Source organism: Diadema setosum, chromosome 17 (assembly GCF_964275005.1).
Source record: "Diadema setosum chromosome 17, eeDiaSeto1, whole genome shotgun sequence".
Lineage (NCBI taxonomy): Eukaryota > Metazoa > Echinodermata > Echinoidea > Diadematoida > Diadematidae > Diadema > Diadema setosum.
In genome coordinates this window covers 9,532,767-9,546,995 of record NC_092701.1, presented here as the reverse complement: position 1 = coordinate 9,546,995, position 14,229 = coordinate 9,532,767, and the positions used below count along the sequence as shown (strand labels likewise).

General features: G+C 37.2%; 1 protein-coding gene across 1 annotated transcript in view; it reads right to left on the bottom strand.

The window, feature by feature from the left end:
* Nucleotides 1–14,229, bottom strand: part of LOC140240875 (choline transporter-like protein 2) — a 61,673-nt gene that overhangs the window by 20,830 nt on the left and 26,614 nt on the right. The window contains 8 exon segments of the mRNA XM_072320648.1: nt 226–338; nt 1,158–1,241; nt 3,035–3,173; nt 6,653–6,716; nt 9,396–9,554; nt 10,456–10,546; nt 11,341–11,419; nt 14,115–14,203. Of these exon segments, the coding sequence (XP_072176749.1) occupies nt 226–338; nt 1,158–1,241; nt 3,035–3,173; nt 6,653–6,716; nt 9,396–9,554; nt 10,456–10,546; nt 11,341–11,419; nt 14,115–14,203 (818 nt within the window).

Sequence of the window (14,229 nt, the reverse complement as noted above, 5' to 3'; positions counted from 1 at the left end):
GTTATTGTTGGGATTGGGGTTGGGGTTGGGGTATTTTTTTTTTTTTTTTTTTTTTTGGGGGGGGGGGGGGGGGGGGGACAGAAACTGCTTGATTTCACAGGGCAAGTGGCATCCATACAACATTCAAACAACACCCTTGCACCCCTGTTCTACCAGTGTCTCTCTTCAATCTCTTTCTCATCTCCACCAATGACATCACAGATGAAGGTCCTCTGGTTTACTAACCTGCTACCAGTACTCCATGGAGGAGGAGGATGCTGCCCCAGACCATCACCCCGGCGATCCATCTCATGATGAAGCACCAGACCATCGCCAGCAACATCCCGATGCCCAGACCGCTACCATGGCAACAGATGGATGGACAGAAATCAGTGTATGGCTTTCAACATGAATTTTTATCCTCAGTTTTTACAGAGCTGCATCAGCTGTATTTAACAGTTTTGAGCTTTCCACTGTTAACTTTGAATTGATTCTACTCAAAGTGTTCCCTCATCGGGTTGCTCATCCCAATGTGGTGTTTTCTTCCTAAAATCTTTCATCAATATTATGTATCAATTGCTCCTATTTCTGTGTCAAATCAAAACAGAATCAAAACAATGTACATTGAATGCGCACTAAAACAAATTATAAAAACATGTCTAAAATGTTAAAGCAACAAGTTAAACCCAAATCTCATGTGTAGCACATGATCGAAATTAGTGCACAACACAAATATAAAACAGCTTGTAGTGTAGCATCCTGTCAAAGTTGATTCATATTCACATACAGGTAAAAATAATGACACATACCCATGGTACACGATGCATATAGGGCCTAACCATTTATATGTCACGGGAATAAGCTCAGTATCAAAAGATAGAGTCATTAATTCAGTTTTTTAATGTGTGCAATGTGTTTGAATAAAAGGTATGAATTCTCAATGATCTAAAGTGGTATTACAGCGAATACAATGTACATGTACACACACAAAAAAAAGACAATGTATCAGGTCACTGTATCATGCATCATGGCAACTGATCCTACAATTGCATCACATACGACAGTCAGCTAACTGTTCCCATAAAACACAGCAGTCACACAAATCTTATTTGGGGATATTGATCCCCAGAAGAATGTAATGCTTCAGAGTAATACTGCTACCACCAATGGACACTTACATGAGTATGATATGCCATGAGTTGATAAAGTCCTGGTACACAACTTCCAATGCATTGGTGATGCCAAGAAAGGTTGTCACAGCACTGAAAGGGTTAATAAACAAGTGAAGAAAAATTGTATGAGACAAAGAACTTCTGGAGAGCTACAATATGTACAAAACACTCACTATAAAACCAACAAGAATTCTCCTACAATGTATGTAGGCCTATAACATTTTACTATTATTTATAGGGAACATCTGTGGCATTCATTGCCAGGGATCTTTTATGTTTATGATGATCAAATGATGACCAAAGAGAATGAGAAAAAAAAAGGACACACACCAATCTCAAATGCCTCTGTTTCTTAATACACAATCAGTAACATATATGCTAAACATATACACAGCCCTTCATTCACATTTTGATGAATTCACAAACCTTGACCACAGATCATGGACCTTTGACTTTTAACCTCCTCCGCACAAAGGAAATATCTTGCCAATGACATGTACTTCCATACATTACACCTCATGAAATTATCATTTTACTCACCACACAATGGCCAAAAGATGACATTTGAACTTAATTTTGGATGGCCTTTGACCTTTAATCTTTGACCATTTACTTTGCTATTCAAAGCAAAAGCTTGCTAATTTCCGATTTTCTCACCACATATACCCACTGGAGATTCCTATCTGCAGTTATAGCTATAAAAAAAAATGAGATTGTCAATCAATTTATAGTGACCTGTAATCTTGACCCTTGACCTACTACCACATTCACAGTAACGCAAATAATTTTCATCTTATTTCTACCCAGTTCACTGACTTGCACTGTGTCCATCACCACTGAACAACCTACAATACTGTGCTATTAAAAGCTATATAGCTGGAAATGGCATTTTTGGCAAAGTACAGTGACACTTGACCTTGACCTATGAACTTTCACCACTATCATTTTCATGCAAATACTTTTTCTACCCTGTATACCAACCCATATTACTAATGAACATTCTTAGATTTATTTCTGTCTGGATATTTTTGCAAAACTACATGATCAATGGTCCTGATGTTTGACTATTCATCTCTTCTGTTTCCTGTACACTTATAGGCCCGAATTCTCAATGCTGGAATAAGTATTCCGCGGAATAGTTATTCCGGGAATAAGTTATTCCATCTTTGAAAATATAAAAATAATAAATATAATAATATAAATAATAATAAAAAGAATAAATCGCATCTTTTTACGTCACGAGGGCCTAATTTGCATAAGAGGCGTAATAAATCGGCGGAATAGGCGGTGTAATAAAGTTATTCCACCTTTGAGAATTCGGGCCATACTGTAAATTCAAAAATATTTGGGGCATGAAATTTTCTCAAACTGAAGCCAACAGCTTTTTTTTTTTCATGCAGTGCAGACAAGATACTTCTGCTTGTATTTTAATTTTGAAAATCTTTGCTCTCGCGAAATTTGCATAAAATTAATATGCACATAAATATTTTTGATTTTTACAGTTTATCTGTCTACCTCAAACAATCTGTGACCATTCATGCCACCGATGTATTTCCTAGTTTGGAAGTATAAACCTCAGTAAGAACAAAGCTATTGCATATACAATCATCTTTGTAAAATGTCAACTGGTCAGGGTGACCTTTGACCTTTGACACTGTAAAGAAAGACATATCAATAGAGGCAGGTGCTACCTCCTACCCATTATTCATCTCTTCACAAAATTTATTAAAAAAACTGATTGATAGAATAGCTTGCAGAGCAAACACGTGCAGACCTTCCAAAAAATGTAAGTTTTGGTGTGAGGTCTCCCACCAAGAGCTGGAGAGTTGGAATCTCTGATGACTGGCAACATGAATCGCTCTTTTTGCCGATTCTACACTCACCTTGAAAATGTGCTGGTAACATTTCCCTCCGACAGCAGCAGTCCACTGAGTGTCTGCAGGTTTGAGAGACCGGTAGTGAAAATATCGGCAAGGGAGGCATTTTCTGAGAGGAGGAATGCTGGAACACATCTGTCCGCATCTGCAAGTTAATGGCCAATTAGTGACTCAATGTAAACACAATGTACCAAATAACTAATTACACACTCAGTCAAACAAACTGCAAATCAATTGACTTTATAATGCTCGATAAAAAAGATTTCCTTCACCTACATTGTAAGTGAAGAGGTACTTTATGGAAGAGAACAAAAAAAAAAAACAAGCAAAAAAATATCACTTAAGGTGATTAATACCCCCGCCCCGTGACGACAGTCTTACCCAAGGAATGATCTTTCCTTGATCTTCTGCCATTTAAATGCCGTTACCATGGCAACGCAGCTTCCGACACGTCCAAAAAATATGTCTTGCACATCTTCCCACCAAGACCAATGTGTGTGCCACATTTCATGAGCTTCAGTCGAATACAGAGGAAGTAGTTCAATCCGCAAGATCTTTCCCTGATCTTCTGCCATTTATATGCCGTTACTATGGCAACGCAGCTTCCCACACGTCCGAAAAATATGTCTTCCACATCTTCCCACCAAGATCAAGGTGTGTGCCACATTTCATAAGCTTTGGTCAAAAAACTGAGGAAGTAGTTAAATCCGCAAGATCTTTCCTTGATCTTCTGCCATTAATATGCCATTACCATGGCAACGTACTTTCGGGTACTGTCAAAAAATGCGTCTTGCACATCTACAACCAAAGGCACACGTCTGTACCAAGTTTCATGGAAATTGGGCAAAAACTGAGGAAGTAGTTTGCAACACAAAATTTTCCATCATTTTGGCTCATAATATGTGAGCTGTTACCATGGCAACATACTTTTTGTCACTGTCAAGAAATGTGTCATGCTGACCTATATCCTAAGACAAACATTCAATATGAATTCCATGAGAATTGGAAGAATACTGATGAAGCAGTTTTGCCATGAAGCATTTTGCCCTATATTTTACCAATAACATGCTGTTACCATGGCAACACACTTTTTGCCACTGCAAAAATATGTGTCTTGCACATTAACATATTCAGATGAACATCTGTACCTAATTTCATAAAAATTGATCAAAAACTGTGGGAGGGGTTCGCGACGCAAGATTTGTACCCATTTTTGCCCATAATATGCCGTTACCATGGCAACGTACTTTTGGGTACTGTCAAAAAATACGTCTTGCACATCTACAACCCAAGGCACACATCTGTGCCAAGTTTTATGGGAATCGGTCGAAAACTGAGGAAGTAGTTCGCGACGCAAGATTTGCAACGGACCGACCGCCCGACCGACCGCCCGACCGTCCGCTGATTCCTATATACCCCCTTCAAACTTCGTTTGGCGGGGGTATAACAATCAAAGAAGGATTATGGAATAATAACACTCCAGAGTTTAATATATCAATGGCTCATACTTTATCTTTAAAGTTAATGTTATGTAGAAAAGTTTTGTTATGTAGAAAATAAGCTCTGATATTTGAATGGAATAAGAAAGATGGGTAGTTACACATATCTTACATTGACACTTACAAAGAAACAGTTGTTTTGTTTTTGTTGTTGTTTAAATGTATGCCTGTTAATGAAATCTGTATTCTTTTATATTCCTTGTAAACTGACTGTTTTGGGTGCATCAGGTGGGTTGGACAGGATGGCCTGAAGGCCCAAGTCATTCAGTTGGCTCTTTCCAGATCCGGGCTGCCCAACCTGGTGCACCCTTACCACTCCAGTGTATGTTCTGATTTCGAAATATGTACTGTGATATTTGTGAATGAAAGCCGAATAAATAATAATAATAATAATAATAATAATAATAATAATAATAATAAGAAGAAGAAGAAGAAGAAGAAGAAGAAGAAGAAGAAGAAGAAGAAGAAGAAGAATAATGAATTAAGGCACTACACTGTAAATATCTAACAGTGTTTGCAGCTTGAAAAATCTGAGCTGCAGTATAGTTTTACATACCACTAGTGCTTCTGCTATTAATTGACTAAAGGCGAATCTACAGAAAAACAGCACATTAATGTGATTGTCAAATGCTTTGAAAGTGTGAAATCTTTGTGTGAGCATATTAACCATACTCAATTTCTTCCTCTGATAATACAACTAAAATATGCCATTTTGGAAAGTTTCAACAGCATGTTGATATTTGTCCATAGATTTCTGAAGAGAGTGATGGCATAATTTTCAAAGCTTCTCTCAGCTCCTCAGCCATCTGAACATCAGTATAAAGCTTAGTCAGCAAAGGTGAATAAAACTTTTAAAACTGAGCTACTAAATATTAAACTGTGTCTACTAAATTGATTTACATGATTATATTGTGCATGTAAAGAAGATCATAACCCCCTGACATAATATATCTCCAATGACATATACATTGTACAAGCTCGAGCCCTCTTGGCAATATGCTCCTTTCTTCTCTAAATATTACTACTAATTTGTCATCCACATTGTTCGACAGAAAGTGATGTCGCCTAAGTTATTAAAAGAAAAAAAAAAAAAAAACATTATTTTTTACTTAAAAATTACATCGAGCCATAAAGTGCTGGGGAAGATTGCTGCAGAAATAATGATCTTATCACCATCAAATTGGCAACTCTGAATTTCAATGCATATATTGTATTGATGGGGTTAATTTCATGAAAGTCTTATGAAAGAGACTTTTTGCTCATGAGACAGATTAATGAGAGACTTCATGAAATGGATTTTTACTTTTTTACATAGCTATTAAGGAGTGACTTTGGCCTTTCTGAGATTTACATAGACTTTGATGTGATGAATTCACGAAACAGACACCTGGTTACATGTATATTCACTAAATCTATGCAAATCAGTATGAAATTTACAAAATAAAATTTACCAACTTCAGAGAGAGAAACAGGAATGTTAATCTTGTAAACTGTGTTGCCGGTTTAAAATCAGCTATACATTTAGCAATAATGAAGCTTAAGAAAAAAAAGCAAAGAGCTCAAATGCAACTGCTCAGTTTAAAACCAACAAAAGTTAGTCAAAAATTAATTTTGACTTTTCTAAGTAGTGGTGTGAAAGACCATTTAGAAAGCTGTAAGCTTTAAAATGATACAGTATATATCTTGCTCAAATTGGCCTATCCAAACCCATTCAAAAAGTGATCAGAATAAGCAAAACTTAATAGGAGGTGCAGTCTGAAAGAAAAGAAGAAAAGAGGATTTAATGATTAGGGTCACTCAAGCGTGCTGTGCAAAAAAGGGCTAATATCTCAAATTCGGTTTGGTTTTAGCTGCTAAGTCTTGGCAATAGGTAGAGAAAAAATTTGAGTTGGTCAACCCAAATGACTATTTTTGTCTACAGAGACTCATAGTCTGTGACTTTTTGTATGTTTTGCACAGGGGCCATCAAAAATGAAGGATAATTCTACTTCAACAAATTCTACATCAATTGAAACCTCAATAACAAAAAGAGAAATATCACAATAAAGAACAAAAATATGATTTGAGGACTTATTGGGCTAAATCTCCTTTCTCAACACATGAGGGACAAACATTCAATACTCACAGTTTTCACTAGGAAGATAATAGGATGCACACTTTTGGTCTTCCAAGATCTTCTGAATATCTTGCTGTGAAGAAGAGGACGAAGAAAGATATGATTTACTCAGAGACTCTCATTACGGCTGGTATTGAAAAGAAGGAAAAGTAGAAATTACGCGGTGCGTAATATATGTCCCCGCCGGAAGTAGCACCTAGTGCCATCACATAAAGCAAATGGAATCGAAATTGGGTTAGAAATGGCGAAGGAGTAGCATTTTGTAGCCAATGTACAATATAGGTAAAAAATCAGGGTCAAAGGTCAAAGAAGACAAAGGTCAAAATTCTGTGTAGAAGTTTTGAAGCCCTCACCTAGTGCTATCACATTAAGCAAACTGAATCGAAATCGGGTTAGAAATGGCGAAGGAGTAGCATTTTGTAGCAAAATGTATAATATAGGTCAAAAATCAAGGTCAAAGGTCAAAGAAGTCAAAGGTCAAAATTCTGTGTAGAAGTTTTGAAGCCCTCACCTAGTGCCATCACATAAAGCAAACGGAATCGAAATCGGGTTAGAAATGGCGAAGGAGTAGCATTTTGTAGCAAAATGTACAATATAGGTCAAAGGTCAAGGTCAAAGGTCGCAACTGAATTCTGTGTAGAAGTTTTAAAGCTCCCATGTAGTGCTATCATATAAAGCAAACAGAATCAAAATTGGCTCATAAATGACAGAGAAGTAGCAAATTGAACATTTTGATCACACACGGACGCACGGACGGACGGACGGACGGACGCACAGACACACACACGTACGGAGCCCGTTTCATAGTCCCCTGCTCAAACTCGTTCGGCGGGGACAAAAAAAGAAAGAAATGTTTGCTCAGCTTCAAAGACATGATGTGATGATATGGAAACTTAGAGGGCTCAGTGCTTATACTTATCACCTTTTTTTTTTTTTTTTTGTGGCTTGTACTAAATAAGATACACGCTGTACGATGCATCGTTGTGCACGAGCAAAGCTTGCTCTGCTGTTATGAGTTACGGAGTCTATAGCTGCCAGCCATCTTATTAGACTGTCTCTGTGTTGTTTATTTACAATAAAAATGGCAATAACACATTGCAGCTATCCCATTATCAAAAACAAAAACAAGACAAAACAAAACAGCTAATTAAGCTGGTAGCAAAAATACCGACAGTTTAAACTTTGGAACGTTAATGAGGTTATGCAACTGAACAACCTTACAAGAGTACATATTCATTGCATAAAAGCAGCACTGGATGTACTGTGTATGTGTGTGTATGTACATACACCTTCCTATGTCCATGTATGTGTATACACATTTCAGATACTTCTGATTAAATGGTTGAAATTGTCCAACTTTGGGTACTGCTGTGTATAGGCCATATCCAGACTACACGTATTTGTGACCCTGCACCACAAAACCAACAAAAAGTCGCCAGACATGGACTTTTAGTTAAGGGCAGATTCTGAAAGAGCAGACTCTAAGCTTTACAATGATGTATGGCTCACTTGGAATGGACTCTCCTAACCTATCTAAATATTGGAAAGAAAGCACACACTCTGGAAAAGTGTGAACCGGGGGAAAAGGCTCTGAAGTACAGGGTTTATCTGTCTATTCAAGCGCTTAATCTTTACCAAACCGTGCTAGTTGTGTGAAGAATGGGACAAAAAACAGGACGTAAACCACAGGAGCAACAACAATGAAGGGATTATCAGATTAAGTTGAAATTGAGCATGCTCTATTAACACATTCTGTCCATGATTAATGCCAACTTTCAAAGTAGTAGAATTATCCCTTCAAAAGTTATCAGACTTGAAAGTGAAGAGTAAGCAAAGGATTATCAAGAAATGAAAAGGGGACTCTAAGACATACCTGATCTCACTATACTTTACAAAAATGGTTGTAGAAAAACTGCTGAAAATCAACTTTCCCATTCATTTTATGATCCCATGCTTAAGAATAATGTAGAAGGGTAGCTCATTCAGAAAATATGAAAAACTTGGTATTGACTTGGTTGACCTGTTTCACCTTTTTTTAGTCCTCTCTTAAAGCCAAGGGGTGCGACTTTTTGTTCGTTATGTGGTGCGCGGTCACATTTGATCTTCATTATTGGAAAAAAAAAAATCAACTTTAACAGTCTATACACCTGTCAATAGGGTACTAGTACAATGCTGTAATACATTTGTATTTGAATATTTGAAGTTTTGACTAACAGGAACAGCTGATTAATAGAAATATCATACAGGGCAATCCACACACACACACACACACACACACACCCATTCACACATGATGCACACTGTGTGTGCAGAAAGTCACTGGCCGACCGACATACAATGTTTACCTCACAAGTTATGCATTCTTCCATTGTTTTTTTCTTTGCATAATGTAAAAGTGGATATTTTCAGGCATTTCGTGCTACAGGAAACTATAGCTAAATTAACATCCTGCAAATATATCTGCAAGTACTACAGGAAACTATCGCTAAATTAACATCCTGCAAATATATCTGCAAGTACTATATCTATTTTGTTCTTTGGAATTAAAAACAAGCAAAATTACGTGACTTAGCAAAAATTTCCACTCTTACAGTACTTCTTTTTCTGCAAAAATACGAACAATTTTAATCCAGTCTCATTCAAATCATCGCATTTGCTTCCATGTTTTGTTTTAATACATTGTACCTACTTGTCACTTACATCATCTGCAGCAATGATGTCAAAGGATAACTGAAAGCGGAATAAAACTTACGTAATACGGGCTAGATGGATTGTTATACTCCTCCTCGGGGTTAAAGTCGTACATACAGATAAACTGGTCCCATTGGCTGACAAAGCCCTGCCAAAAGGGATTCTCCAGAAGGAGGGTGTATGGAGCAAACGTCTCTGTGGGACACTGGGACACACATATCTGTGAAAGAAAATGACAGGGAAAAATGATGGCTTAACCTGACGAAGACACGTTCCAAGTATACGTGGGCAGGTGTCTATGGGAAATTTGTATAAACAGTAAATTAGCTCATCCTCAACAGGTTGAGATTTTGAACCAAAAATCCCATTCAATATAAACAAGTGAAAATTTCTACAAATTTTCGAATTTCTACAAAAAGCTAACCACCTAAAAGATAGAACAAAGTAAACCCTGAACATCCCCGCCCCCCCCCCCCTTCCAAAATGTTCTGTGGCCCATGTGTAAACCATATAGATTGGGAGTTTTTAATAATAGACAGAAGAAAGCAAGCCAGCAGACATGTAGATTAGAAGAAAAAAAAAAATGAAAATTAGGAACAAATAAAATAGGAACAAAAGCATATTGGACTACTCAGGTACTGGTCTAGAAACTTGAAATGAATTCCCAATCCTCATCTATATTGTCTTAAATAAATAAGACAAACAGAAACACGGAAAAGTTGCCTTAATCAGATGTGAAATAATTAAGATTACGTTCTGAAAATGTATACCATGTGATAATGATGTTGGTAAACTTAAATGTGCATATTAAGTGATGTTATAAAGTCATCATCCGATTTGCAAGTCTATTCACTAGTTTGTACTTTATATCCACGTTAAATTTTGTGTTTTGAAACAGAATCAAGAAGAATCAGCATAGTATTAAACATTGCTATGTGTAATTGCCCCCAAATTATGACTTTGACATCAATTCAATGCAAAATGTTGCTAATATAAACATATGACATTAGCATTATTTTCACATTTTAATTTTGCAAATCTTGGCTCCTCGCAAAATTTGCTTTATAAGATTTCATGCACGTGAAAAAGTCTGGCTTTACAGTACTTTTCCGAACACTGACCTTTGGTGTCGGGCATCCTGCGTTGAGGATGGTGGTGGTAGGGTTGAGGAAACAATCGAGCAGATCAAAGTAAAAGAGATAGCTCGCATTCCTGTGTAAAAATGAGAAATCAACGACATTAGTCAGTGGCAGATCCAGGAGGGGGAGCACCGGGCACGCCCCCCCCCCTCCTCTATTTTTTTGTTAAAACAAAAGAAATAAAAATAAAAAAGGGGGTGGAGTGTGTGCACCCCCCTCCCCCTCTAATTTTGAAAAGATGCCCCCTCTTTACAGAATTCCTGGATCCGCCCCTGTTCATGTACACAACATGCAGGTAAAGAAAGTATCTGATGTCAAGAAGACAGTAAGGGCATTTCAGACATGTTGACAACATTAAAAACAAAGTCAAATCAAGATTATATTTCTCACAAAATAAAACTAGAAATCTTCATACGGAGAAAGCTCTTCTTTGAACTCCTGATAAAGAGCTATTAAACTTTTTTATGCTGTTACACATAACTTTGGGAAAGAAAAGTATAGCATTTCACTTGAAGGCAATCTCAAAAGAGTCTACGATATGCCATGTCATGTGAGGTCCTAGATAAAGCAAATAAAAAAAAAAAGAGGTCTCAAAGTCTCTATTAAAGGCCGACTCCCACATTCAAGCAAATCTTGATTTAAAAACCATAATCTGCAGTATAGCAAAATGCCCTGGGATAAAATTATTCACATTTGCTTTCAGGTGAGAAAAAAAAAATACTTGATTCATTAACTAAACACATTTACAAACACAATTATTGCCATTCTGGTATGAGAGGGATCTAAGATACCCCATCAGTTTGTGAAACTTGAGCTAAATAATATGCATATTAATAGGAGATTATTAAAGATCTGAAACTGCCTTACTTAACGTTGGCGTCTCTGCCGCACAATTGGCCAAGGGAGTCTGTAGGGTAGATGAGCCTCAGTGGGTTTCCGTTCCTCGCTGATGAGTCCCACAAGAAAAGTGAAATGAAAAGAAATCAGACATCAGCAGCATCACTATTACTCTATACACCCATCATCTTTTGCCTCTGCAGACTTTGTTCACCATATTTATGCAGAAGATACTTATTTCTTGCAATTTTTACTATGGAAATCCACCATGAAAATCAGTTTGTGTGAATAAAAGCAGAAAATGAAAGGAAGAAGACAGTTGCCATTTTTTTTTTTTTTGAGTTGCCACTTTGAGCTTGATTGGTCACACTTTCAAAATTGCAGAACTTTTTTCTTTTAAAACAGAATTCAGTTAAACCTGATCCTCTCAATTTTCTTGTTCTATATTGAAACAAATTTGTTTTTAGGGTGGACTTTCCCTTTCAATGAGAGCCCAACCGTGATGCTTCTATCCTGCAGTGGAAACGAGAGACCCGGGGGTTCACCTTTCACGCAGTCACTAATCTACAGAATCACACACAGCTCTACCAAAGTTTGAACAGGCATTCTCAAGTAGAAGATGAAAATGTACAATTAGGGCTCAAATTCGGGCCCTAAATAAAAAAGGTTTCATTTTGTTGAGGAGGGAGCTAAAGCAGAAAATCACTGTTACTTTATACCATGTTCCACATTAACACTCAACCCTTTGTATCCGCCATCGTCAGAATAATAATATTGAGCTGAAAGCATAATCACCTTTGGCCCCATCTCTTCCTAACCCATTCTCCCCCCCCCCCCCCCCATCCTCATAAAATGTCCAGATTGAAATTAAAAGAAAAAAATGCACATTAGAGATCGAGTCATTAACGAATATATTTGTTCATAAAGAACAGAGTATAGTACGTCCCAAGTATATATAAACAATCGGATTTTAGCATTGATAATACCCAATATGATTAAACTGTCTAAATGCAACTTCAGGGTCTTAAAATATCACATCTTAGCTCTATTTTGAAGAAAATCCCATTCAATTTGGTCAGGCAGCACAGAGAAATGTGGATTGTTGTGAAACATAAACACTGATCAATTCAGTGCTTATTTACGTCGATGTGGGGCAATTTGTCAATCAGTTGCAATGAAAACATCTCGACAGAAGAATTTCATGATTTTGAATGTCATGGATCTGTTTCTTTCAAGTTTAGCACTTGGATGCTCTCTGAACTGCATATTAATGTGTGAACACAATAGACAGATCTTGGAGAGAAGGGATTTCTGACATGCTCTACAAAATTCCTCATTTCTATTTGACCACTGAAGCCAATCACATGGGGTTTTCTGTAAGATGTGGCCAAGAGGCGTTTTCACATCAGCCCGATAAAAATCCAAGCTCGAAATATTTTCCGCGATTGGGAATTAGAGCGCTATTTCATTTCTTATTCACATCAGCCCGAAGAGCTGGTAGCCCGAATAGTTAGAAATTTTAAAATAGCTAATTCGACAGCTGAGTATGTGCAAACAGCATCAGTAATGTGTGTGTCCTCTCAAAAATTCCTCATGATGACTTGTGTGCAGTTTGCCTCGATCGATCGAGTCACACACGCTAGGCATAATGGGATTCATCACGCTAATTTCTCGAGTCGTTTTCACATTATCAAATAGCGCGCTACTATCCCACTATTTCAGAAATTTCCCGAGTTGGAGTCGAGAAATTTTCTCGATCAAAGCGATACAGTTAGCGTGCTAATTTATGTTCACATTATCAAATAGCGCACTATTTCGCTATCGGGAAAATTTCCCAAGTCAGAAAATAGCGCGCTATTTCGAAACATCGGGCTGATGTGAAAACGCCTATTCAGTCATAGTTTCATACCCTGAAAAGTGTACTTGGATTGATTCAGTATTTTTAAAGTTATCACTGCGGAGGGTCCCATTGTAATTTTCTTTTTTTTTTTTTTGAGGGGACATATGGTACAGTACAACAGAAGCATAACAATGTTCGTGCATGGATACAAAAGAATACAATACATGCACGTGTGTGTATGTGTGTGCAAGTGTGTTCTTAAAGAAATGGAGTGGATCTGGAATACACTATTCATATTCATGCAGAAAAACAATGTATCCCCTGGCATACATTACAATGACAGAAAAATAATGACAACAACAATTCTTCCTCATGTCATTCTCATGCATTCCCAATCACACATTTGCAGACGGTATAACATACGGACATTAATCATGCATTTACAAACAATGTGCAGTCAACTGCAGGGAGTGCGGAAAATATCACGTCAGGCTGTAAATTTGTTGACATCGTGGCTACTTCTTGTAGTATGCAGCATTTGCCACTGTGGTTACTCTACAAATACAGGTCTAACTTGGCTCCACCCTGTATAGATTTTGATTGACAAGCAAGAACACTACTACTGTATGGAATACCCTTTTCCCTGGTACCGGTACACAGATATATTGTATTATTGCAATGTATAGGTTGTACATGTATACCAAAGGAATTGTGTTTACAAGGATCACATGTATGGGAAATTAAAAACGGCCGAGGAATCATCCTGAGTATTTGATATCTCACAGTAAAAATTAAAAAAAATAAAAAAATTAAAAAAAGCTATAAATCAAACCACTCATCAGCAACTAAGTTACATCTATATGTAGCATACAGATGTACAACCTGTATATACACTGTATAATGTACAGTACAATGATTCTGCATAGTACAAATGCAAGGGGGAAAAAAATTAACAAGCAGTAACAGAAGAAGGGCTTACCTAGAACTCCAACTGCCACCATTCCCCCAACAGCAGCTATGAAGAGAAGACAACAAATGATGTCTGTACAACCCCTGTGAGACAAAAAAATAATGAACAA